This window comes from Tamandua tetradactyla, chromosome 5, assembly GCF_023851605.1.
Source record: "Tamandua tetradactyla isolate mTamTet1 chromosome 5, mTamTet1.pri, whole genome shotgun sequence".
Lineage (NCBI taxonomy): Eukaryota > Metazoa > Chordata > Mammalia > Pilosa > Myrmecophagidae > Tamandua > Tamandua tetradactyla.
This window is the reverse complement of record NC_135331.1, coordinates 62089910-62116125: the sequence shown is the minus strand read 5'-3', so window position 1 is coordinate 62116125 and position 26216 is coordinate 62089910. Positions and strand designations below refer to the sequence as shown.

The following is a 26216-nucleotide window of genomic DNA, read 5'->3' as shown; positions in this document are numbered from 1 at the left end:
TTTAAAATAAAATTGGGCTTTCTTTGTGATGATAAAGCTAGAATAATGACATTACTAGGCTATGTTAGCTTATGTGAATCTCAAAATGACCCTATGGGTGGGTATTTTCATTTCTATTTTGTATGTAAGGAGACTTAGGCTTAAAGAAGTTAAGAAATGAGTCCAAGTTTTCTCAAGTATATGCATTGCAGCTAACATTTGTATCTATTTCTCATTTCGAATCCTTTGGTCTTAAACAGCATAATAGTTTACACCAGTAGCACAATTGATAATATAATTCAAGTTGTGTGAAATGATAGATTTTTATATGATGTTTGAGAAAAATTAAATTAGTGCTATAAGTAATGTATAAATAAAATATTGATTTCATTTCCAAATTACCTGTCCATATAGCTCTTACTTTTACATTTTATTTTACTGATTTGGTCAGATCGTCAACTCAAGATTAATAATCAAATGCAGGGATAACTTTAATCATTGCTTTTGATGGAATATTATCTACTAATTACTAGATCCTACAAATGTTTTCCAAATCTCAGCTTTCAAATACACTTTTACTTTCCAATAAGAAAGTAAATTTCACATGAGATAAAGTAGTTATTCAATCTATTTCTAAGTAATGAGAGAAACAGCATTTTGAAAAAAAAAAAAGAGAATTGAAGTAACTACTTGTATGTTGTTAAGACAGTTCATCGCTTCCTGGATTTCCAGGGAGAACTGTTTATGAGAACTATTATCAAGTTATGGCCTTTTATAATGGTGTGCTGAACGAAAGTTTGTTAAATAAACGCTGATACGCTGGTGAGGGTGCAATAAAATTTTATAAGTAGCTTAATATATAGCTGAGCAGTTAACTCTGGTCATTACTTTGGCAGACTTACCCAACTTGTGCTACGCCATAACAAACAAAAAAGGCTATGAAATAAGGTAAGTCTGTGAATCACATTTCCTTGTTACTTTCAAGTTTCCAAGTAATTATATATTCCCTTAATTCACGTTAGTAAAATGATCATTTAAATGAACTTGTTTTAAGTAGCAAAGATAACATACTTTCATTTGCCATTTTAAAATATATAGTCCTTTGTACTAAAATAGTAGAAAATATTTCTATTTTTTTAATGTATGGGAATTGTGGAGGGCTCAGCTATTCACTCTAATTATTGCCAGACTTGGAATCATAGCAGGTTAAGTTTGATTGGTGAATGTAGAAGAAAATAAAATTGGAAAATATTTTGAAAAGTTGTTTGAGGAATACTCTAACAAACTATAATTAAATACATTTTTTTCAAAAATCTATATAAGCAGAATAGAGTGCTACATTTATAAAACATTTAATCTTTTCTAGCAAATTTTTTAAAGATCAATAATCAACCTATAATATAAGTAAGTATTACTAATCTTGAAACTAAATATTTGGAGAAAGGGCGTCAATATACAGTTTCCAAAAAAAATATTTTGCTTAACATTACTATAATAAAAGGTATGAAAACTTTAATTGCTACTTACAGCCTTGAACAATTATGGTATTTTGTTTATGAGTTCTCATATGAGTAATTCAATTTTGATACATTAATTTTGCTCTCATTTTTGTAGATAAAAGAGCTTTTGCTTCATGAGAGCATATACATTATTATTTTTTTATTTTAGACTTTTCTTGATGTGAAAAGCACAGCCTTTGTTACTGGCTTCTTGATAACTAAATAGGATATTGTTTTGAGCGAGGCTTGTATTTATTTAAAGTTAAACATTAAATGTGACTGCCATTCTTCACCTAAAACAGCAATTGTGTTTCATTTTCTAAAGAGCCTAATTTATCTTAGGTCTTCAGTTAAATTTAATTTATATTTGGCTTCTCTGAAGTTTACCAATTCAATAAACAGTTTACGTATCTGTAACAGGAAATCATATGCTCAAAAGTAATCCTAATCTTGAAACATTAATTCATAAAGCTTATTAAAAGAAATTATGGTTGTGTTCAGCTTCAAGATCTGAACTATTTTCATGATTCCTGCTATTAAAAATGTAACAATATAATGGAAGAAATGGAGGAAATTATATATATATATATATATATAGAATTGCTCTAGCAATATATATAATATAATATATATATATAATTGCACGAGCATATGCTAGTATTATAATAAATGGAAAAAGGAGAAATTAATCCCACCTCTAAGAGTTTGGAAAAGACTCACAGATGACATGGCATTTGGATTTGGTATAAATTGGAGTGCACCTAAAAGAGCATACAGAGGGAGTTTAGCAATATTGACTATACTAAGGGGATATATTATACAAAAAAGATGTTGAAGTGAAAGAGATGGGAACGGCATATACTTTGGGACATTTTATAGGTAGAATCAGTAGGACTTGTTGAATGATTGTATGTGGTAGAAAGATGAAGGTATGAGAAAAAGGAATAATTCAAGGAGTCTATATTGAAACAACTGTACATATTAAATGATATAGGTAAGTACAAGAATAAGAAATGGTGTGCTCTTGATTTTAAAACTGGTAATTTATTAAAGCACTAACCATGGCAATTATAAATTTATATGTATTTGGAGAACAGGAAATATAGGATGACTAAAGAAACAAATCAGGTGTTAATTAGAATGGAGATTATAGCTAAAACCATTAGAAAGGATGAGTTTTTCTAGGGAGAAAAAATGTTAAGTAGGAAGACAAAAATTTCAAAGAAGAAATTAATGGGAACAGCCAAATTTAGTGGGCAATAATTAGTGTTAATGGAGTTATGGAAGTCACAGGAAGCCATGGTGTCAGGATGATGATTGTGGCATTAGAAGTGGATGGTGGATGAAAGAAGCCATGAGCAAGTTACTGGTGATCTTTGACAGAGCAGGTCTTTCAGTAGACCTTGTTTCATTCCTTACAATGAGATGAGGAATCACTGGGAGAAAGGAAACGGAGACAAAAGAGAGCTGGACTCTGAGAAGAAGAAAGAGATGCAGAATGTTGATGCAAAGTCTTTCTTTACTATGATAAACTTGAATGGGCTTTCAAGTTCTAAAAACATTTCTTGGAAGAGATGTGTAATAAACTGAACAGTACATATAATTAAAGAAACAGAGGAGATCGGGAAGATAGCTGAAGAAAATAGGTGGAGAGTTTCAACTTACCATTGCATAGAGATTACCAAGAATGATATTTTAGGTCACTGAGCATTTTTATAATGTGTCCATTCTTTTAATGCACAAATCTCTATCCAGATAAATTTATTGTACATCACTATTGGTAAGTGGATAAAAAGTAATAGCCCAGGATGAGGTAGTTTTTATGGTTTTGGATTGTTAATAATGTTAACATGCAGAACATCAGAAGTAATAGAAAGCACCTCATTAAACCTAACAAAAATTTTCCTGGGTGTGACATACGACAGTAATAAACTGGAGAATAACAAAGTGTTAAGTTCATGGTCCTCTGAGACTGACAACTTTGAAGTCAAATTCCAGGCCTTGCGTAACCTTGCTCAAATCTCTTAATTTAGATTCCGGTTGAATGCGGATTATTTTAAAGATTAAATTTTATCATACATCTAAACTAATTTGCATAGTACATGGCTTACAATAAATTTACATTCAATGGGACTCTCCTGTGATCACAAGAAATGAATACCTTCTTTGTATAACTGCCTAATTTCTTGTGTTTATCAAAGCATGCTTCACTGTCAAATTTAGAACCCATTCATCCATTGAGAATTCTTGGTTACTGAATGACATTGAAATGCTTCCATTTTTACAGATTTTGGGGTCATTCACAGTTCTGTAGAATCACTATTTTACAGAGAAAAACAGAGTCCTCAAAAGATGGAGGATATGCTTCAAGGTTGAGAGAAAACATTGGGAAAGCCAGAATTAGAATTCAGATCTATCTGGTTAGGAAAATCTTCATGGATGAGCAAAATTGGAGCTGTTAGTGGAAAATTTGAAGGAATTTACATGAAGGGAGGGTGAGCTGAAGAATATCTGTGGTGGAACTAAATGTCTGGACTGAGCTTGGAATTAACACTAAGTTTAGAGGGATTAAGAAAACCAAATCATTTATTTAATTAGTGATTAAGAATATTTGGAATTAGTCCATGTGATAACTTAGCACTCACCTTTCATATGGACTCAATTTGGAGCACATGTGTATTTTCTACTGATAAAGTTTTCTCTACAATTTACATATGTGCCAACTGTTTGAAACTCAAACTTATCTTTATCAGAAAACATATTTTAGATGATGTTTAACTTAACTAGTCTGATATGGAAATGCCTACTTAACCATTTTGGTACATATATTAGTGGAAATAATGAAAACTACAATGAGAGAGAAACTCTTGGCTGAGTTGAGAAACTCTTGGTGGGGATCAACAGTGGATTCTTTCTGAAGCTTCATAGAACCAAACAAGAAAAGCATTCGCATTCTTGGGAAGGACTTTAAGAGGAAAGAGTGAATAGCTACCCAGTTCATAGCCCCACACACAAAGAGTAAGGGACAGGAAACTTGAAACAACTTTCTCTTTCTTTTATTCTGCTTCACCAGGACACCATCTGATGAAGCTTGGTTTATGTGTACTGCTGTTTTAAGATATAAGTTAAAATTCAAAGAGATTTGGGATATACTAAATATGAAGAATTGTATTTTCCCTTTATCTATTTGCATCCATTAAATGGCACAAGAGTAATACAAAATAGATATGTTTCCTCATTTTATTGAAATCTATTTATTGGTCTATATTTTCACCCTCCTTCTACATGTTCTTATTCAGTTATCTGTTTAAACGCAGTAACCGTATTATCTTTCTGGAATCCACCTAGCTAAAAATTGTTCCTATCATAGGCAATAATGACTTATAGTTTCTAAATCCAATGGTTGTTTCTCAGTCTTCAGTTTTACTTGATTTATTGGCAGCATTTGGCATGGCTGATCACTCTTTCTTCCTTTGAACACTTTATCCAGTTGTCATTTAGGATCTCACAGTGGCTTGAGTTTCTTTTACCTCTTCTGCTGTTTCTTCTCTACTTGACAATTCCCCTCCACCTCTAGGACATGTAAGTGTTAACAATTCAGGGCTCATGCTTTCTTCTTGTGAGACCTAGTTCCTTGATAATTTCAACAAGTTTCATGGCTTTAGATTCTATCAAAATCCTAGTGATTCCCAGATTTATATCCCCAACTCCTATCTCTGGAATTCTAGATTTGCATATCTCTCTACCTTTTCAGATATCTAACTTACTATCTAACAGGCATTTCTAAGGCAAAACTTCATATCAAGCTCTTCCTTTAGCGATTGTCTTCATCTCTGAGTTGGTAACTCCATTGTACCAATTTCTAAAGCCCATATTCTTGGAGTTGTTCTTGAGTCCTCTTTTCATCTCTTCATATTCAATACAGAAATAAATCCTGCTCTCTGCAGTTTGATCATGTATCTAAACTTTCAAGAATTTAAGCACTTTTCACTATTCCCCTCTCCCTGGCCCTAGCCACTGTCACATCTTAACTAGATACTTTAACAATAGCCTCCTTACTAGTCCTGTTGCTGTTCCCTTCACTTCCTTCTCATCTGCTCCAACAAAAAAAGCTGGAATCATCCTGTAAAATACAATTAAGACCATATAACTCCACTGATCAAAAATCTTGCATATCTTTTCATTCTACTCAGAGAAAAACTGCAGACAATACAATTGCAAAGGAGGTCTGACCTCTGACTATCCCTGACCGTATCTTCTACTATTTACTTTCTAATGAACAGTTGAAATAATAAATATTAGTAAGTGCATAATAATATTTGAAAAGGTGAATATTAAACATTCAATACAAGGAAGAATGGAATTAATTAGGGAAAATTTCTTAGAAGAACCAGATTCTAGAAGACCAAAGGGAAAAATAGACTTGTTTGGTAGAAAAATGAGAGGTCTAAACTACAGATTACTGATCTAGGGAGGCCTTGTTATATAGTATTGATAATGAATTCAACCACACATTCTTGGTGAAATTTTGGCTCAGTGGTTTATTACCTGCTAGCTGTGTGAACATGAGCAAGCAAATGGATATTCCTGTATTTCACTTTCAGTATCTGTGAAATAATGGCATGTGCCCATGGAGGGTGATTAATGATCAGTTGATGATGGATAATTCACTTGAAAATATGGAATTGTTAGAAGATAAGCTTGATAGATGGACTGATATATAAGACCATCAGAAACTAGAGGAGAAAACACACCCAGATATAATTGAGCAATAACCTAGGCAGCGGGTACAAAAGAGATAGAAGAAACTTCATAAACAGAAAAGAATAAATCACTGTGAAAAGAAAAAGCCAGATATTTGGCAATTGACTTCTTTGTGTTAGTAGCAAAGTCTCAAAATAATAAAATGCAGTTGATAGTGATATGAGGTTTCATTTATGAGTTAAGATAATAAAATACCAAGAGTTCATGAAATGTAAGTTACATTTTAAGCCATGTAATCATTACCATAAAAAAAGTGTATTTCTGTTTAGGGAATTAACATATCTTATTCACGGTTTTCTCCTGCCACATTTTTTTAGAAATTGTTCATTAACTTTTCTCAACATTAACTTTGTGGGTTAGGGTTTCTTTTAGCTTTTCCTACCTGGCCACATGCTATTGAATTAAGATTTATACAAAAATCATGGAATACAGAAAAGCCATAGAAACTTAAAGATTGGGAGACATGACAGATATATAGTTGAAATTAAACAGATAAGCTTTAAGATATATTGCTGGAGAAGGGGTATTCCCAATCTATACTGAAGTATACTCTGAATGCTATCTCAAGTGCATAATTTTAGCTATAAATTTGATATATTTAACTTGCTATTTGAGAGAAGAACTTGGAGATCATATAGTTCAAGTTGATTTTTTTTTTCATTTAACATCAACTCCCAAATATATACTGCCCTCCCCTTAAAATGATGTTTACTTATAGTCCTTTCCGTGATAGTGTTATGAGGAAGCAGTGTTGGAATTGGGAGAAACTAAAGTCAGAGTAGGAAGAACTAGGATATTTGATTTTGAGAAAATAATTTAGCCTCTTTAACCTTAAGGTTCCCTATCAGTAACGTGAATAACAACATCTCCTTCACAAAACTGTTATCAGTATTAAGAAACACTGTAAATGGATGCCTTCTTTGACTGAAAAATGCTCTAAAATTAGAAGCAAGACATGACCTGCTTGGAGATTTTTTTTTCTCCTCTGTATTTTCATATTAGTGCACTACTTTACCAGGCATCATGAATTCACTCCTTATACTTAAAACTATGCATGATCTTTGCATTTTGTATCAGTGTATATTATTTATGAGTATAAATTATTGGAGGTATCTGCAGCTTTGCTTACATTGTTTACATTAAATTTACATTACATTTGCTTACATTGCTTACATTAGTTAAAAAGAGGAATATATATTATTTGATCATAATAGACGGTACTTTTTTTTATAGCTATACACTTTATGTCTGAAACACATATTCCTTTCTCTACTTTAGATGGCAAGGAAGAAATTTACCAGTTTAGAAATCTCTCTGATTGTCCTCTTTGTTATAGTTACTATCATAGCTATTGCCCTAGTTGCTGTTTTAGCAACAAAGACATCTGTTGAAGGTAAGTACTGTTAAAAATACTTATACTTTGCATAGTGAACGTAAGAAAAAGCTACTCCATAATAGTTACTGATTTAAGAAAAATATCTGTATGAGATGAAACACATGAAGAAAGTTATAGGATAAGTTACACAATTATTTTAACTTTTTCTGTCTAACATGCTCCAGTTATTACAATGAAGAGCGATGGTAATTAAGAAATCTATGCTTTTGACATTAATGACCTTCTCAAAGTTATGCTGCTTGAGAAATAGCAAAGGCAACAAGATCAAGATGTTATTTAAGATGAAATAATTGTCTGTTGTTACTAGTGACGATCTTACTAGCGTGAGGATTCTGGATTTTTCTATGGCCTTCAGATACTTGTAAAAGGGCATGGGGAATTCCAGGCAATAACCTCTATTGTAGGCTCTTTCTCTTTTTGAAGAAGGAGAGGCTTTATCAGAAAGACAGGTGAGAGGGAAGGTGAAACAAGGCTTGAAGTGTTTAATTAACTTTTACTGAACATTTATATACTAATTTAGAGTTGGTACATATTAGTCTGGGCCACATAATCTGCTTTCTCTTTCTTCATAATTCCTGTCTTGATTAACTTAGAACTGCAAACGTTGTTATAAATTATCTTCTAGTCTAACCTTGTACCTTCGTTAGCATTTTCTACTGTTGTTACTCTTTTTTTAAAAACTTCTTCCAGTAACTAAAAGCTCACTACAAATTGAAACAGTCAACTTTATCTTACTTATATCTGATTGTTAGAAGGTTTCTCTTTATATGGAGGTGAGATGTATTTTTCTTTGCTATTCATGTCTTTCTCTTCTCTGTCAAATTCTTCCCTTTAATTTACCTTCTCCCACCTTGTTTAAGTTTGCTAGGCTGCCAAAATGCAATATACCAGAAATGGGCTGGATTTTAATAATAGGAATTTATTAGTTCACCTGCTTGCAGTTCTGAGGCCATGAAAATGTCCAGATGAAGACATCATCAAGATGATAACTTCTTCCTGAAGACGGCTGTCGGCAATCCTGGACTCCCATGTCAGATGGCAAGGCACAAGCAGCATCTGCCGGTCTCTCTTCGGGGTTTTGTTGCTTCCAGCTTCTGGCTTTAATGGCTTCCGCTCTATTTCTGTGGCTTTCTTTCTCAGCTTTTGTGTCTTGCTTTCTGTCTGAATTTCATTCTCTTATAATAAAGGACTCCAGTAAGAGGATTAAGACCCAACCTGAATGAGGTCAATCACTAGTCTTTATTCTCCAAAAGATACTACTTACAATGGGTCCATACCCACAGGAATGTATTAATTTTAATAGTATACTTTTCTGGGGTTCATAGATCTTCAAACCATTATACAGCTATTTTTCCATTTTCACTTCTACTTTTTTGTCTTCTCTACATTCTTTTCCCATCATGTTTCTTTTTCTTTTCTCCTTTATCAATGACAATTTTTTATATCATTTGGATCTTTCCTTTTATGGCAAGAACTTGAATTTGTGGATTCATTATTAGTGCAAAATTTAATTTTTGTTTTATCTGTAAGTTCACGTATTCTTTCAACGTAACATATACATTGCTTAAAGAATCTGAAAAAAAATTAACGTGTTTTATTTTGGTGACCTGTTTTTCAGAAAATAGTAATCCTACCTCATCTCCCTCTTCACCTACCCATACAACCACTGTGTATCCTCCTGGTTCAGGGAAATGTCCAAATGAGTCAAATGATCCTGTCAATGAGAGAATAAATTGCATTCCAGAACAACTTCCAACACAGGTCTGCAACAAGTCCTTAAGATTTTTATTAATATACATGTTATAATCATGTTATATAATGTATACTGATATGTAATATATTAAGGCAATTGCTCAATATTGGATCATTCCACATTTCATAACATTTAATAGGCTGAATTTTCATTTTTTAATGTAGCTGGGTATAAACAGATGAGAAGTAAGAAGAGTTAATGAGCTTGCTTTTTTGAACAGTTGTTCAAATCAAATGAACAAATATTCATCCACACTTAAGATGGTCTTGCTGCTTTAATTAATCTATGTGAAATTCTGTCCTTTTGAACTTTATTTATTAAAAATGTGTAGTCTTTGACAATATAAGTTTTATGATAGCATATCTACCTATACTCCATCAGAATATTGTAATGGTGCTATTTGTAAGTGCCTGGAAAATAAAGTAGCACCCATTTTTAAGAAAATTCTTATTTTTTATAGTTTGGCAATTGAGAGGAAAGAAGAAAAATTAGAGTTAATTGAATGGATTCATATAACTCAAGTTGATACTTTCTTATTCTTCATAAATCTGTGTGGGAATAAAGATCAAAGAACTTTTTATATATATTTCCACCTTTGGAAAACACTTAGCTATGCATACATAAATCTCACATCTCCCACAGATTGTTTTTTTTTTTTTTTTTTACAGCAAATAAACTAACTGAACTATAAAATTCTTATAGGCCTCAATTTACCTTTTCTACATCATGGTTAACACAATTTTATTATTGAATTCCCATGCAAATTTATAAATGAAAGTGAAAAATTTACTTTGGAGCGATGTTAGGCAGAGAGAGTCCTATACTTCACCCATTAATAAACGAACTGGAGACACACTGACGAAAGTGGCCATTATATCCCATAACCATTATCCTTAAAGAATGATTGAAGCTTAACACAGAATTCTAGTAGGAATAATCTGACCTGCTTGGGTTTTATAGGAAAACAAAATTTAAAAGTCAAAAGTTTAGGTGATTTGATGCCTTATTATAAGTATTTAATGTCAGTTGTTAGATTGCTGAGGAGTAATTTCAGTGTGTAACTAATTACATTTATGAATTAAACAAATTTAACTTCAGTCAATTTGTATTTGTCACTTAAGAAACGATGATGAGCATTTTTCAAAGTTTTAAGTTCGAACATCTCACATGATATTAAGTACCGTTTTGACATTGTTAACTGGGAACATCTCACATGATTTTAAGTACTGTTTTGACATTGTTAACTGGGAAAAATAGAATCCAGTGAAATAATTTTAAAGAGATCTTTAAATTTTTAGGTGGGCTCTCATTCAGAGTTTTAGTCTTATATGGGGACACAGAGAGTGTGTCAAGGCCAAATGACTATTTGGGGCTCAATTTGGTAAAGAGGCAGAGCTGGAATTAGAACTGTGGTAGGTTGACATTAATAAGAACTTTTGTTCCAGTGGCCTTAAGTCTATCATCTCATAATTTTCTCTAAGCAGATAAATCTTACAATGTAGTATTTTTCTATTATGTAAAATATATATATTTTTAAAAATCTTGCTGAAGTTAGGAAAAGGTCTTATATCTTCTTTCTCTTCTCCTTTAAGGAGATATTAGAAATCTCAAAATAGATTGTTATTCAAAATTTGTGATTCATAATTTTTTAATTTTGTAACTTAGAATTATATACATTTGGTAATATCTGCTCATTAAGTCCCTTTAAGATATTTTAAATAGTTCAAATGTTAATTATCTGACATCTATTGATCATCTTAAGCAATTATTTAATCACCTTAAATATATATTTTCAATCTTCCACACATAAGAAGCATGCCATTTGACTAAATATCATTTGATCCAAACTGGGTGGCCAAAATCAAAAATTTAGTAAAACAAAAACAGTGATTATCTATACTTTTCTTTGATTTTTGCATTTAAAAATTTTTTGAGTATTTATACATATGAATTATGATTGTAAGATATTTGAAAATAAATAAATGGTTGTATTAAACTATTTTATCCAAAACGATTTTTAATTAGAAGACATGCATACTCACTACACAAAATACAGAATAGCCTGTAACTTAAGAAACAGCTATAATTCTACTCAAAGTCAAACCGCTATGTAGTATTTCTCATAATATTATGCACACTATGCGCACACAATAAAAATAAGAGCATAACAAATTTCATTGTTTTTTACCAATAGAATTTAGTAAGACTATTCCAATTGATGGATAAATCATGAGTTTTAATTTTTTTTGTTCCTTCAAATGAATAATTGAATTTACAATTGAGAATTGAAAATAACGGTGAAATGCCCCAAGTCCTGCAAAAGAGGCAGGACAACTAGACATAAGTAATAAGTTTCAAAATCCCCACAAAATGAAACAGAACTTATTCTTAAGAACATAAAAGAAATGATTAGGATATACATTTTTAAACTTAACATTTTAGTTTGTATACTGTGAAGACATTTAAGATAACTCTATTTTACTACGTATTTTATTTTACCAAAATGTGATTTTAGCTGCCTTTTTTCTTTTTTTTTTTTAATTTACCTCCTTTATGCTTTCCCAAATCAGTACCTCTACTCCTAATTCCACTTCTTTGTGTTGAATCAAAATTCATTTAAAACATTTTATAAAGATCACTGCTAGTGATGATCTATATACTATTATTTCTGTATATTCCTGGGAGTATTTCTACTGGTTAGATACCTAGATATAAAGTTCCTCATCAAACCTCACACATGCTTTAGTTTGACAAAAGTAATGGTCTTCCAACATAGTCAGATCCAATTATATATCCAGACACAGGTGTGTGTACATAAATATATGTATATGTATGCATATGTTTAAATAAATGTATATACATACATACACATATGCATCATATATATTATGCCAGTTTAATTTGATGTGAAAATAAAAGATAGGTTAATATGTATACTGCTAGCCAACTTAATATGGGGAATTTTAACTTCTTTTCATGGCAAATGGCCAAAAGCAATTCTCAAAAATATTCAAATTATGAAAGTTGTTCTCACTATTAAATATTAAGTTGATTTTCAATTTTTCCAGTAAACAAAAAACATCACCATTTTGTTCACTTTTTATAAACATCTATAATTTTTCTTCCATTTCACATAATCTTTCAATATTGATTATAAAGTTACTAAGAATTCATGTTTTTGTCTTATTCATTGAATGTGATCAGAGCAATAAGTTGCCACTTAAAGCAATTCAAATACTCAAATACTTATATAAAGCCTCATCTGCAGTCTGATACATAACTGGTACATACATAACATTTCAGCTCATTGCATCAACATCATGACAACAGAGTAGATTATAATTACCCAGAGGGAAAGCATGAGCTTAACATAATGCCTATTGATATGTGAATTTGATAAGTCACCACTCAGAGCACAAATCTCTGAAAGGGTGTAATTAATTGAACTTAAATTATATTTCTTTCCATTGAAAGAAACAAAAAACAAGTGATATTTCAGTCTATTATATAGTTTGAAGAAAGAAGCTTATTAATAAACAATCATTTACTGGAATGAAGGAATGTTTAAAAGTACAGAGCAAAATACACCTGATAACAGAATTAATCATATAATACCTTTTCAAAATGTTTTAACAGGCGGTTTGTGCACAGCGAGGCTGCTGCTGGAGGCCATGGAATAATACTATTATTCCTTGGTGCTTTTTTGCAGATAACCACGGCTATAATGTTGAGGGGAAAACAGCAACAACAAGCACTGGTGAGAAGTTCTCTATCCTCAAGCTTAATATGATGATATTTTAAGTGGAATATAAAAATATATTTAATATATTTTTTGAAAAATATAAACGAGTCATATGTTTGTATATAAGACTTTTCAAATTGGTTATAGGCGTAATTTCCTTTTGCATGCTGTATTTTACAAATGTAAAAAATAATTCATTATTTGTAATAAAATTATAAAATATGAAAAATATTTAATGATTGCTATTTTTATAACTAGTAAAGTCACTCATACCAGCATTTTTCCTTCTTTAAGGACTTGAAGCCAATTTAAGCAGAATACCGTCACCTACCCTCTATGGAAATGACATTAGTAGTGTCCTCTTCACAGTTCAAAATCAGACCTCCAGTCGTCTGCGGTTCAAGGTTTTGTTTTTGGGATTTTCAAGAATTTTTTAAGTAACAGGCATTTTATGAGGTCACCCTTCATTCTACCAAGATATTTTTCCACCTTGAGTAAATATTTAGCTCAACGTCTTTAGAATAATGAGCATTTAGTAGACATTAGCAATTGTAATTATTTCAATTACAGGTTATGATCAAGCATCTATTTAAAATTTTTAATTTGAGAAAGGTGTCCATAGTGACAAATAAATATCTTATATTTTCCTAGTCATCTTTTCTGGTATCACTTGTAGTCATGATTTTAAAGACAACTAATGATTGCTTTTTTTTAGCAAGTAGTTTATTATTAGTGTTTTTTGGATTTCAGAAGTGAAAACAACACTGTAGATAATAATGTCAAAGGATTAAAGAGATTTTTTCATAAAATTCAATCTTCTTTGAACTATCTATGCAAGTAATCACTGAAAAGCAATGATGATAATTCACAAAACTTTAATATCTGATAATCAGTGTTTAGTAATACTATCATTTTTTTATATCAGTTAATGAAAATCTTTACTTGAGTATATATATATGCATATAGACACATTACTTGTATAACCAACTAATTTTATTCCCTAAAAATGTTTACAATTTATTCTATGAGTAGTCATTCAACAAGTCTATGATTTTCTATTTGGAACTTGCATTTAGTTATTTAACTCAGAATTAGAAAATGAAGGAGTAGTTTTGAACCAACTATTGTTAACTGTTTACACCTTTGCAGCTTACTGATCCAAGTAAGAGAAGATTTGAAGTTCCCCATCAGTATGTGAAAGAATTTAGCGGAACTGCAGCTTCTGATACATTGTATGATGTGAAGATTACAGAAAAACCATTTAGTATCAAAATTATTAGAAAAAGCAATAACAGAGTTTTGTAAGTAACAATCTTACTTTGCATTTATATGAATGTAAATAACTGATAACTTTTATACTATTTGCGTGGAATTGGGATCATCTTAATTCGAAATAAACCCACCAACAGAAAGAATCAATTTCTTCCCCAACGAAGGTGAGACTACTTATTTGTGAAGTTTGTAATGATGAGGTGAAATTGTTTCCTCTGGATGAGAGGTGCTATGACATGAATGAGACTATAGAAACTGGGGACAACCAAAGGTAAAGGAGGAGAATTCCAAAGACCCATGACTGAAAACCAGAAGCTGTGAGAATCTGGCTGTAAACATTGGAAGAAATAGCAGACTGATGGCTAGTTTTAAACAATCTTACACATCACACTCACAGGGCTTCTGCAGCTTTCCCATGTCTCTGTACTCCAAAATTATACATTATAAAATTTATATATTATTCTGATGCAAGTTTTCTGTAAATCAAAGTAATTTCTGTCTGTGACTACCAAGTCAACAAGACAGGTGAAAATTGTTTTCTGGTGAAAATTTAGCCTATTAATATACCAAAGAATGTCTAAATTAATTTTTTTCTTTACAGTGAAATTAGAATATGCAGGGGGGGCCATGGTGGCTCAGCAGGCAGAGTTCTTGCCTGCCATGCTGAAGACTCGGGTTCAATTCCCGGTGCCTGCCCATGCAAAAAAATAAAAAAGAGAATATGCATGTTATCTGCAGATAAATAGGTCAAGTTTTTATAGTACAAAACCAACTTGTAGTAATATTGACTTTGTTAGAGATAGATAATGCCATATCCCCTATTCAAATTTAACTTCAGATATTCAAATAATTTTTGATACTTCTTTAAACTGCTGTATTTCCTTTCAATCAGGCCTTGATAATTCACCCTAAAGTCCTTCCTAAAATCCTTTTAGCACTCCAGGACTTTATTCTTAAGGCTCAAATTATCATAAAAGCATTAACACCCTAGATACCTGCCTCTTATGATGAAGATGATTTTTTTCTTTTGGTGTTAATTGTTATTTAGGTATCTGACAGTGGTTAACTAGAAACTTGCACTGCAATTGTGTTAATACAAGTGTTGCCTTGCCTATATTTTTGAATACTAAAAACTTCAGGAGTGATACTTTATACTCTGTTATACCCTTCCCCTGTTAATTATCAGATTCTGTTGTGAATTTGTAGGATGAGATAGTTCCTGTTCAGAGATGAGCTAATTATCATGGCAATATTAAAATAATATTCTTTATCTGTTTAATTAAATATGGGCTGAATACCTTCATTTGGGATATAAATTGTGGTATTTGTGCAAGGAATTTAGTAATTTCCTGTGAATGATTTCAAGATGAATGCTCTTGCATCTCTAAGAATGGATAATTAAACAAATGTCATGACTGAATCTCAGTTGTCCCTTGTCTTAGATATTTTAATACTGCTTCATTTGACTTTGTATTAAATCATAAAGAATATTAAATTCCATTTGACATTTCTTGTGGATATTTGATTTGCATATAATATATAACTTCTTTTTTATTGGCTTAATAATGATTTTGAATTTAATATCATCATAAATGTTAGAGATGTGAAATCCAGTTGAACCTCTGTTTTTAGAACTCAGTTCCTGGAGCAAGACAGAACTAGATTTGAAACCTGTTTCTGCCTCTTACCAATTTGCGACTTCGAACATACAACTTAATTTTCTCCATTTGTGCTGTCATTTGTGAAGTGGGATTAATAACAAGAGCTATGTCTCAAGACTGTGATGGAGATTAGAGGAGGAATTGTAGGAGATTGCAGGACAGACTATAGAAGGGACTACAGGAGGGAATGCATTCCATTCTATAACTGAATTGAATTCCCTATAATTGAATGCATTCCCTCCTATAATTGAATTGAAACACATTGTGTTAATGCAGTTAACGTGTTCAGGTGATGGTGTAGTTCATGTGTTCCTAAGAAGTGACCACCTGCTAAAGACAAATATATTTAAAATGAAATATTTGGGGCAATGTTAACATAAACACTTCTTTGGTACAATATTTTTTACCTGTTTCCAGTTCATTTATGTATTTATTTTATGGCTCAGGTTTGATACCAGCGTTGCTCCTCTGGTGTATTCTGACCAGTATTTACAAATCTCAACCAAGATTCCCAGTGATTATATTTATGGTTTTGGGGAACATATTCATAAGAGATTTCGTCATGATTTATACTGGAAAAGATGGCCAATCTTTACTCGGGATCAACTGCCTGGTGATGTAAGGAGATATTTTTCTTGTTATAAATAAAATCATTATGATGGAGCAGATGATAATTTTAGTCTATTTAAAACCATCATTTATTTGAAATGATCAATTCTATTCAGATATTGGTGATGTTTAATTCAAAAAAATTCGTTCAGTATGGAGTGAGAATTGATAGCTGAATTCTGTACTGATTCAGTCAGTGGCCAATAGTTTTTGTGAATATTTGAACATTATTTGCAGTTTATGAAGTTTTCCTTTGACTTTCTTTTTCATACTTTATTCCCTTTTCAGATTAAACAATCTTTTATTCATATTTTAGTATGGCAATCAGCACCCTGTATTATTTGTGTGTGTATATATAAATATATAATATATATATATATCCTTCTAGAATGTGAAGTTCTTGAAGATCCCCACCTTTAACGTATATTATCTTTTATTTTAAATATATTTGAGAATTTAATTTTCAAATTCTTTGCTTTGTAGAATAATAATAATTTGTATGGCCATCAGACATTCTTCATGTGCATTGAAGATAATTCTGGAAAATCATTTGGAGTTTTCTTAATGAACAGTAATGCAATGGGTAAGAATAATTTCTCTGATAATATTTTAATAACTTAATATATTAATAATTTTAGTCTGTGGAATTGTTTTAAGTGGGTTTTGTAGTTAGCCAGAAAATTGATTTTAATATTGATTCTTTCATTTGGGGGAAAGTAGCCCATGTTATGACAATTTCATAAGCCCAGTTATGAAAATGTAGGACAATTAGGCCCTTTTCCCTTCAAAAGACTCTTGAAACAATCTGTACAAATAAATATTTCCTTTCACACATTCTCATCTATCACTTTAACTTATATGGGCATTTCCTAATTTAAATTATATGGACAGTTTTAATTGAACACCATAAGTACATGGAACCTTGAATAGGACATGAGATTTTGTAGGTTTGTCCAGGTTAGTGTGATGCCCAGATAAATCCCAGAGTGAGTTGAACAGTGAATAAAGAAGTATTTGCAAAGTCCCCTTGGGGGAATGCAGAGAAAGGGCAGAAGTTCAACTTCCCCATTTGGAGAATTCCTGATATTCTCACAAGCAGTGGAGACAACAAAATCAATAGGCCGAGCCCGCAATCTTGGAGTTTGTTCCTATGAAACTTATCTGAACAAAGGATAGGCTAAACCTACTTAAAATTAGGCCTAAGAGTCACCCCCAGAGAAACTATTTTGTTGCTCAGATGTGGCCTCTCTCTCAGCCAATGCAGCAGGCAAACTCACTGCCCTCCCCCTCTCTACATGAGACTTGTCTCCCAGGGGTTTAAACCTCCCTGGCAGCATGGGACAGAAATTCTAGAATGAGCTGGGACTCAGCATCAACGGATTGAGAAAACTGTCTCACCTAAAGGGGGAAGAGAGAAATGAGACAAAATAAAGTGTCAGTGGCTAAGAGATTTCAGAGTTGAGAGGTTATTCTGGAGGCTATTCTTATGCATTATAAAGATCATCCTCTTTTTAGGTTATAGTGTATTAGAGTGACTAGAGGGAAGTGCCTGAAACTTCAGGAAAAAAAAGGAAAAGTTTAGTTAAAATGTTACTACAAGTGAAAGGGAGAAAGGTCTAAATAGGAATGGGAAGAAGGAAGAATTTTTTAGTTTATCATAATTCAAATAGTGTAGAATCTTGATATTAAAAAAAAAACTGTGAGTGCAATACCTGCTTAATAGGTGCAGCAGTAAAAATAAAAAGCGATAAATATTAGTAATATTCCAGCAAGAACAGTTCTTACATGGTCATCCAGGTCATTATTATGTGTTACATACAGAAAATTTAAGTTAATACTTTTCTTAATCGTTTTATTTTTTCTTAGAAATTAATATGTGATGATATGTTCTTTCAGAGAATCTTCAGTCAAAATAACTAATTGGAATGCAACTTTAGAAAAAATATTTTTGTCACATGAGACTTAATCCCCTACTCTTTCTATGCAGTTTCCAGCTCTCTACATTATCTGTAAAAATTGTTGAAAATAATAAAGTGAACACATTGTATTTTAAAGAAGACAGTGCAGTTGTTTTATTTCCATGTACATTGTTACTACTTGCAAGTGCTTTTCCAATTTCTATTTTGTAGAGGTTTTCATCCAACCTACTCCAATAGTAACTTACCGAGTTATTGGCGGCATTCTGGACTTTTACGTCTTTCTAGGAGATACACCAGAACAAGTAGTTCAAAAGTATCAAGAGGTATGTTTCAGACTTATTTTATGAACTTACTTTCTGACATAATTTTCTTTTTCTAATATGTCACATATTTAAATCATTTTATTTTAGATACCTAGGATTTCTTAGCCAAAAGTATTTCAAAGTTTTATCCTTTTTTTTTTTTTCAAATAGAAGTAGGTGTATATATTTTCCCCTATACAAGGAAACTTATTTAAGTATAAGTGCAAGAGTTGGAACTCTTTGAGATGTTGCATATAAAATCTTCATTTGCTGATGACCTACTTTGGTGGCATAAAGAGAGTGAAAACGGGCAGTGGGTGTATAAGCCAGAACTCTCTTTGATCAAAATCCTAGTCAAATACATTTTGAGGAAGACCAGTGAGACTGGCTGGGAAAGCACAGTAGACAATTATAAGGAGATTGCTTCTGACACCCAGGCCTGGAGAGAGCAGAGTTTGAAACATAGAACAAAACCTTGATCCTATGGTGACTACCTAAGCAACTGCTCAGATCTAAGGTTAGATGCATTTTAGTCTATCAGCCCCTAAAATGGGCCTTTGAAAGGTAAGAAATCCAGGACCTGCCTTGACCGTGATTCTAAATGTTCCTCGGATGTCACTCTCCTGACACCGTGAGCATAGAGGATACGTGGTCTATCATGGAAAATACTCTTTTTTTTTTTCTTTTTTTGTAATAAGGTTGAAAGATCATGCACAGTTTAAAAATTTAGTGTCATACAGTTGTGTATAGAGCACATGAGGCCCACCAAAAGAGTGAAAAGAATCTCATTTGTCCTAAAAAAGAGGCAAAGTCTTTGCATATAAGTGATAAAGACCATATGAAATTACTAGATGGGAACCATATAGTTCACAAACTGTATTAATTTTTTTAAAAACCAGGGGAGAACTGAATGCTAAGTGGAAGAAAATAGAAATTGTATACTTTTAAGCATTTTTCATTTTTGCATGATAACATTGCCCTTTGTTTTTTGTTTTTGTTTATATAGGAGTGTGATGGGACAATTTCATTTTTACCCTGTATTATTTCTTTACTATTCTTCTTTATTTCTCTTCACGACAGGGAAAATATTTCTTGACAAATGCTACCACTTTCTTCAGTTCTGTACTTTCGGATTTTTTAACCTAAAATTTTCTAACAGAAAATAAACAGCAAATGAATGGCAAAGCATACGATTCTTGAGCATTTCATAGCAAAGTTCTTTATAGAAATTTCACAGAACACTTTAGTAATTCAATTGACAGTAAATTCCTGCATAAAATATATACTTAAACCTAACTGAAGTGATAGAGATCCAAAAGAAAAAGTATATTAATATTGTCTCAAACCCCAAATATATTCCTCTTTATTGAAACTAATTAAAAGTTCATTTACTTCAAGCTTATTGGACTACCAGCAATGCCGGCATATTGGAGTCTTGGATTCCAACTGAGTCGCTGGAATTATGGGTCGCTAGATAAAGTAAAAGAAGTGGTAAAAAGAAACCGGGAAGCTGGCATACCATATGTAAGTGGATTGGATGGGTTGTGGGAAAGTATATCAGCTTAAATATTGTCACATAATTATGAATGTAGGAAATTGTCAGGAATATATATATAAACATATATATATACTTAATATGCTATAATTATACTTATAGTATAATACAATATACTTATAATATAATAATATAGTATAATAATGCTTAATATAAATATGTACACACATATGTTTATATTTTCTAGCACAAGATTTTGTTTCCAGATTTTCTTTTTCTACAAAATGAACCCTTCTCACTTGCTTTCACTCACTTTTTCTTCCTCTCTATATAGAAAGATTTATATAGGTATTAATAGACATACATATAGAAAAATTTATGTATGTACATTTTATAAATATATACAGCAATACACTGCATAGCTTGATCATCACTTAACAAAATATGAATAGTTAATGGTTTTGTACTTAGGAATTTTAAATGCAGTTTTTAAACAATATCATTATTTCTTTAGAGAAATACAAGGGATGTAAGTTCATTTCTTTCTTACTTATACATATAATACCAATTCATTGGACTTGAGCATTGAAGTGATTGCAGAGTCCTTTCCGTACGGTTCATTGAAATATTCTGTGCCAAATTTCAGGATACACAGGTCACTGATATTGACTATATGGAAGAAAAGAAAGACTTTACTTATGATGCAGTTAAATTTAGAGGACTCCCTGAATTTGTTAAAGATTTGCATGATCACGGACAGAAATATGTCATCATCCTGGTAATGATTGTTTATAGATTAATACACTTTTAGTAGTTACACAATGAGTGACTCAACAGATTTTCTATAGTTTCTCCTCTCTATGATTAGGATCCTGGAATTTCCGTAGAAAAACGTACTAATGGAGCAGCGTATGAAACCTATGACCGAGGGAATGCACTGCACGTGTGGGTAAATGTGTCCAATGGGACTACTGCGCTTATTGGAGAGGTAAAGTATAACATTCATTAAAGTTGCGTTGCTCAGATTTTCTATTCTGCCACAAAGTTTCTGTAACTATGTGGGTGTTTATTTGCTTTCGCCTGTGGATTTGTTATTTTAATTGTAGATATAAACATTAAACATAGGGACTATTCCAGGAATCTCCTGAACACTTCTTCAAGCAAAGAGTAAACAGACACTGGATAATTTTCAATGCTGCAGTGTTTTAAAAGGAAGATAACAAAATATGATAAGTGATCCAGATTATTAGAAAAATCCAGAGACATCTATGCAGAAATTTGATGTAGAATAATTAAAAATATAAATTAAGTACTTTTATGCTGGACACTAAATTATATGTTGCATTTAATACTCAAAGTTAAATAGTAAGATAGCTGAGATTGAAATTCACCTAAACTAGTGGAAGTGACTTTCCTAAGCTCACAGAGCTAGTTTGTAGCAGAGTCAGGAAAACGCCTCTCTCCCAAAGGTACATTCCTAATTCAAATAAATAATCTTTTGAAGGCAGCTATGCAAAACATATAAAAACCCACTGACTCACTAATTCCACTTTAGCAATTTAGTCAAAGAGATTAATACAGAAGGAGAAAATGTTGAATAATAAGAGATGTTTATTTTAGTCTTATTTATAATAAAAAAGAATATCCTAAACATCAGTTTTTATCACATTTATCAAATATAAATTTCTATCAAAAGTCTTCTTCAAATAATTATGAGTCCCATTAGGAAAAAAAAAACACAATGCATATTTTCCTCCCTGTAATATCTAGTAATGTCTCACAGAGTGTAGTTTTCTTAAGACCTGCTGCATTGGATATGGGCAGCTTTAACAGCCAATTATGCCTAATTTTGGGTATAAAGTTATGTGATATGTCCCAATTTATCTGAAATTGAATTTTTCTTGCCTAATATCATTATTGTAAAGCATAAATAAAAGAATGTCCAAAATATTGTAGAAGTTTTTTAAATGAAAGGCATCATAGTATAAAGTTTATAGCATGGCACAGGTATAAGAATGCATGTGTTTGAACTTCTCCTGTGCACTTTTTAGTTATGTGACCTTTAGCAGCTTATTGAACTTCTCTGTGACTCACGTTCCTCATCTGTTAAATCACCTTAATAATAGTATCTACCTCTTTTATACAATGGTGATAAAATTAATACCTACCTCCTAAAGTTGTAATGGAGATTAAAATAATTAATAATTATAAAATGCTTAAAATAGTGTCTAGCACATAATGAAGTGTTTATTGAGCAATGTGTATATATGTACAAGGAAGTTTCCTCCTGGAATTTCTTGGAAGCAGATGTTTTTTGGAGATGAATTAATATGCTTCCTTTTCTCAGACAAAGAATACACACACACATCTATTTTAACCGAACCAAGTTGGAAGCTCAGAAAAAAAAAAAATTAATTGAAATCGAAGTGGCAGAACAATCCAGTATTCTTATATTCTTCCCTCTGAAATGCTTCGCATTCTCACTCCCATTTTAACTGTTCACTTTTAAATGCATTTTAAAGTTTGCCTAATACAGTCAATATAGATGATGCATGGGTCACACATAATTAAAGAAGTAAAATTTTTAAACTTATTATAACTTCATTATTCTGCTCCACTCAATTAAGTTGGAATTCCGTTTATTTATTTATTTATTGACTTTTATGTATATATATGAATGATCTATTCTTCTAGGTATGGCCTGGAGTGACAGTATTCCCTGATTTCACTAATCCAAATTGCACAGATTGGTGGGCAAATGAATGCCTTATTTTCCATCAACAAGTGAATTATGATGGACTTTGGATTGTAAGTAACTTTAAACTGGTGATTTTGGTCAGTGAACATAGAATTATTTATGCATAGCATATTAATTGTCAAGATATATTTTAGTAACTTATCTTGGAATTAAAAGCGCTTATAGTTTTCTAGAATATCTAATATCATGTCTATCACATAAATGGGTTAGAGAGGAATAAACCTAAAAAATGCCAATTGAAAATTTTCTGTTCTAGTAACACAATAAACTTTTGTAAAATAATCTGTTACCCTAACTAAGGTGTTACAACTAATAATTGAAATTTGAAAAGCAACTAATCAGCTTAGAGATAAGTTGATAACAGTGCAACTCTATAAACATTTAGTAGTCTACTATCTTCAAGCAATTGCAGGGATATGGACCTGAAAAAGCCTCTGATCTTTAGAAACTTTTTCTTTGGTAACCAATAGAAAAGAAAAACACCCAAATTGGCAATAGAATATTGAGTGATTTATTTCAAAGAACAGCAAACAAATCTTAAATTACTGGTAAAGCTATTAAAAGAAAACATCAGTGTTTAAAGGTTTCTTTGGATGATGTTTCATATTGAAACTTTTGATAGCCTGCTGCTAGGTTTATGGTATAGGATAATACGAGATGTGAATGAAGAGTTAGTGCTTTTGGTCATGGTTGACATAACCACATCTGAGGAATGAAATTTCCTGGGCATCCTGGAATTCTATTTTTCAGGAAAAAAAAAAAAAACAAAAACCTGGTGATATAGGATACTGCACCAGGGCCTTTGTTCAAAGTAATATGGAATTTAAAAGGTGGGAAAATAGATAGCCTGGGGATAGTTATATTTTATTTTACTGTTTAAGTCCATACTAGCTCTGCTTTTCAGAAGTGCTCATTAGGCATTTATTCATTATTATGATTATTCATTTATTAGTTCAATCAACCATTTACTTAACAAGTGTCTATTTTATATCAACTATATATCAGATATATTATGAGGAATACAAAGATGAGTCATTTGTTTTCTTCTGACAGCATGAAATTGAATAAAGGGTTAGCATAAATCTTCAGTATTTCTGATGATAACAACAAAAAGGATGGAGAGATTTTATTTATTTAATACGAAATCAGTGAGCTCACACTAATACCTAACAACTGGTAGAAATAAAAAGAAATGCACCTCAGAAATTGAATTTTGATTTTAATTCTAAGTCCAAATTAAATTGCATTATTTAATTTATATTAAAAGTTTAACCTTTCTTTTTTTACTGCTTAAGAAGCACTTTGATTTCATTAGAGCAGAGTTAAAAATGTTGACACTTTAGTTATAGTTACAGAGAGTCTGATTGTGGTCTAGATAGACTGGCTACAACATTTTCTATATCACCCCATTGAAGATTGAACAGTGAAATCCTTGATTCATCTCCATTGGGGAGAAAAGTGTGTATGAGGGCACACCTGAGAAAGGCAGAGTTTTCCCCATACTAATAAATAAGCATTTTTATTAATCCTAAGAGAAGAAAATCATGATCGTTAGTATGATTTCAAAGTTGATTAAATATCAGTGAATTAATACATACTATGTGACAGTAGTGAATATTCTCTTTCCTGCTTTTAAATTAATAATTGTCAAGTCCTGTTTTTTTCTCCAATTCTCATTTTCTTTGAATTATTTTTCCTGATTGAATGAATGCAGTAAAAAGAAGTATTGCTATTTAACTGAGAACCATTATTTTTACATAAAGGTTTTTAAAATAGTTTTATAATTTACTAGATTTCTAGTTTAGTTTTCCTGTATTTTTTTTTTTTTTTTTTTTTTTTAGAGAGAGGGAGGAAGGGAAGGAAAGACAGAGAAGGAAGGAAGGATGGAAGGAAGGAAGGGAAACATCTTTAAACATTTTCTTGTTTTATTATATTTTGTTTGTTTGTTTGTTTTTTACATGGGCTGGGGCCGGGAATCGAACCGGGGTCCTCCGGCACGGCAGGCAAGCACTCCTGCCCGCTGAGCCACCGCGGCCCGCCATTCCTGTATTTTTTTAACTTTAAGTTTAAATCCTTTTCAAATAAAAAATATAATACACAATTCTTCTCAGAATAGTTTATTAGATTATTTCTTAATGTATGAGAAACAAAAGCGTACTGCCTTTGGAATAATTAAGACCTTTGCTGTGATTTCAAAATAAAATGTCAATATTTTTTAAAATTTTAAAGCCAATTTCTATTTTTATAAATAAATGTACATTAGCTTTGTGGTCATGTTAATATTAGGATTTTATTCTTAAAAACCCAGTGAGCAGAATTCTTCAATGAAATCTAGTAATTTAATGCATAGTGTTTGAAAACTTAAAATTCATAAAAGTACAAATCTAAAGATATTTATATATCCAAAAATAGCTGGGGACTGATATTGATTCCACATTTCATGTGATCTTTATAAAAATTGATTCTTTTAAACCAATTTTAAGAAGGCGAATGTTTTTATTTAGATTTAGTTTAAATATGAATATATGAAATGTCACCAAACTATTATACATAATTCTCCACAGAATTTAAAGAAAAAACAATGAGAAATATTCCCAAAAGGGTGTTAATAATTCCTTGTAATAGTCATTATGAAACTTAAGATAATTTGAATGATACTTGAATCTCTTTAAGCATGCTTAATCACGGTCCAACCTTTGCCACCCAAATTACAGAGCTTGGAGTTCATTGGTTATGATACTTTAAAAAGTATTTGAATTCACTCTATAGGACATTAAATATATATAGTATCATTTAAATTATTTGGATAAGTTGGAGAAAATACTTTCAAATGTCCAAGAAAACACATTAAATGTGTACAAACAAATTATGTTAAAATATGTGTAGTAAGTTTAATCTTTTATTAATGCTGTCTTACCAAATAAACATGTTAGATATTTTTTAAAAGATAAAATACAAAATGTTATATTTGATGGAAAATATCATTGTTTAATGGAAGCATGTTTTTCCCTTGATAGACTAATAATTCATCTTCTTGAGTGCAGAAGATTCTTCTCCTTTATTTTGT

At 31.4% G+C, this 26216-nt stretch overlaps 1 protein-coding gene across 3 annotated transcripts in view; it reads left to right on the top strand.

The window, feature by feature from the left end:
* Positions 1–849: 849 nt before the first annotated feature.
* SI (sucrase-isomaltase) overlaps positions 850–26216 on the top strand; it is a 106199-nt gene continuing 80832 nt past the window's right edge. The window contains exons 1-13 of one of the 3 annotated variants that reach the window (XM_077160949.1): positions 850–927; positions 7521–7635; positions 9257–9399; positions 13028–13148; positions 13428–13537; positions 14283–14434; positions 16513–16684; positions 17159–17258; positions 18805–18917; positions 20295–20420; positions 21038–21169; positions 21260–21379; positions 23086–23199. In XM_077160949.1, coding sequence (XP_077017064.1) covers positions 7521–7635; positions 9257–9399; positions 13028–13148; positions 13428–13537; positions 14283–14434; positions 16513–16684; positions 17159–17258; positions 18805–18917; positions 20295–20420; positions 21038–21169; positions 21260–21379; positions 23086–23199 — 1518 coding nt within the window. In that variant the 5' untranslated portion in view covers positions 850–927. Of the gene's footprint in view, positions 928–7520; positions 7636–8579; positions 8701–9256; positions 9400–13027; positions 13149–13427; positions 13538–14282; positions 14435–16512; positions 16685–17158; positions 17259–18804; positions 18918–20294; positions 20421–21037; positions 21170–21259; positions 21380–23085; positions 23200–26216 lie in introns of those variants that run through there. The other 2 variants (XM_077160951.1, XM_077160950.1) reach the window with 2 other exon arrangements.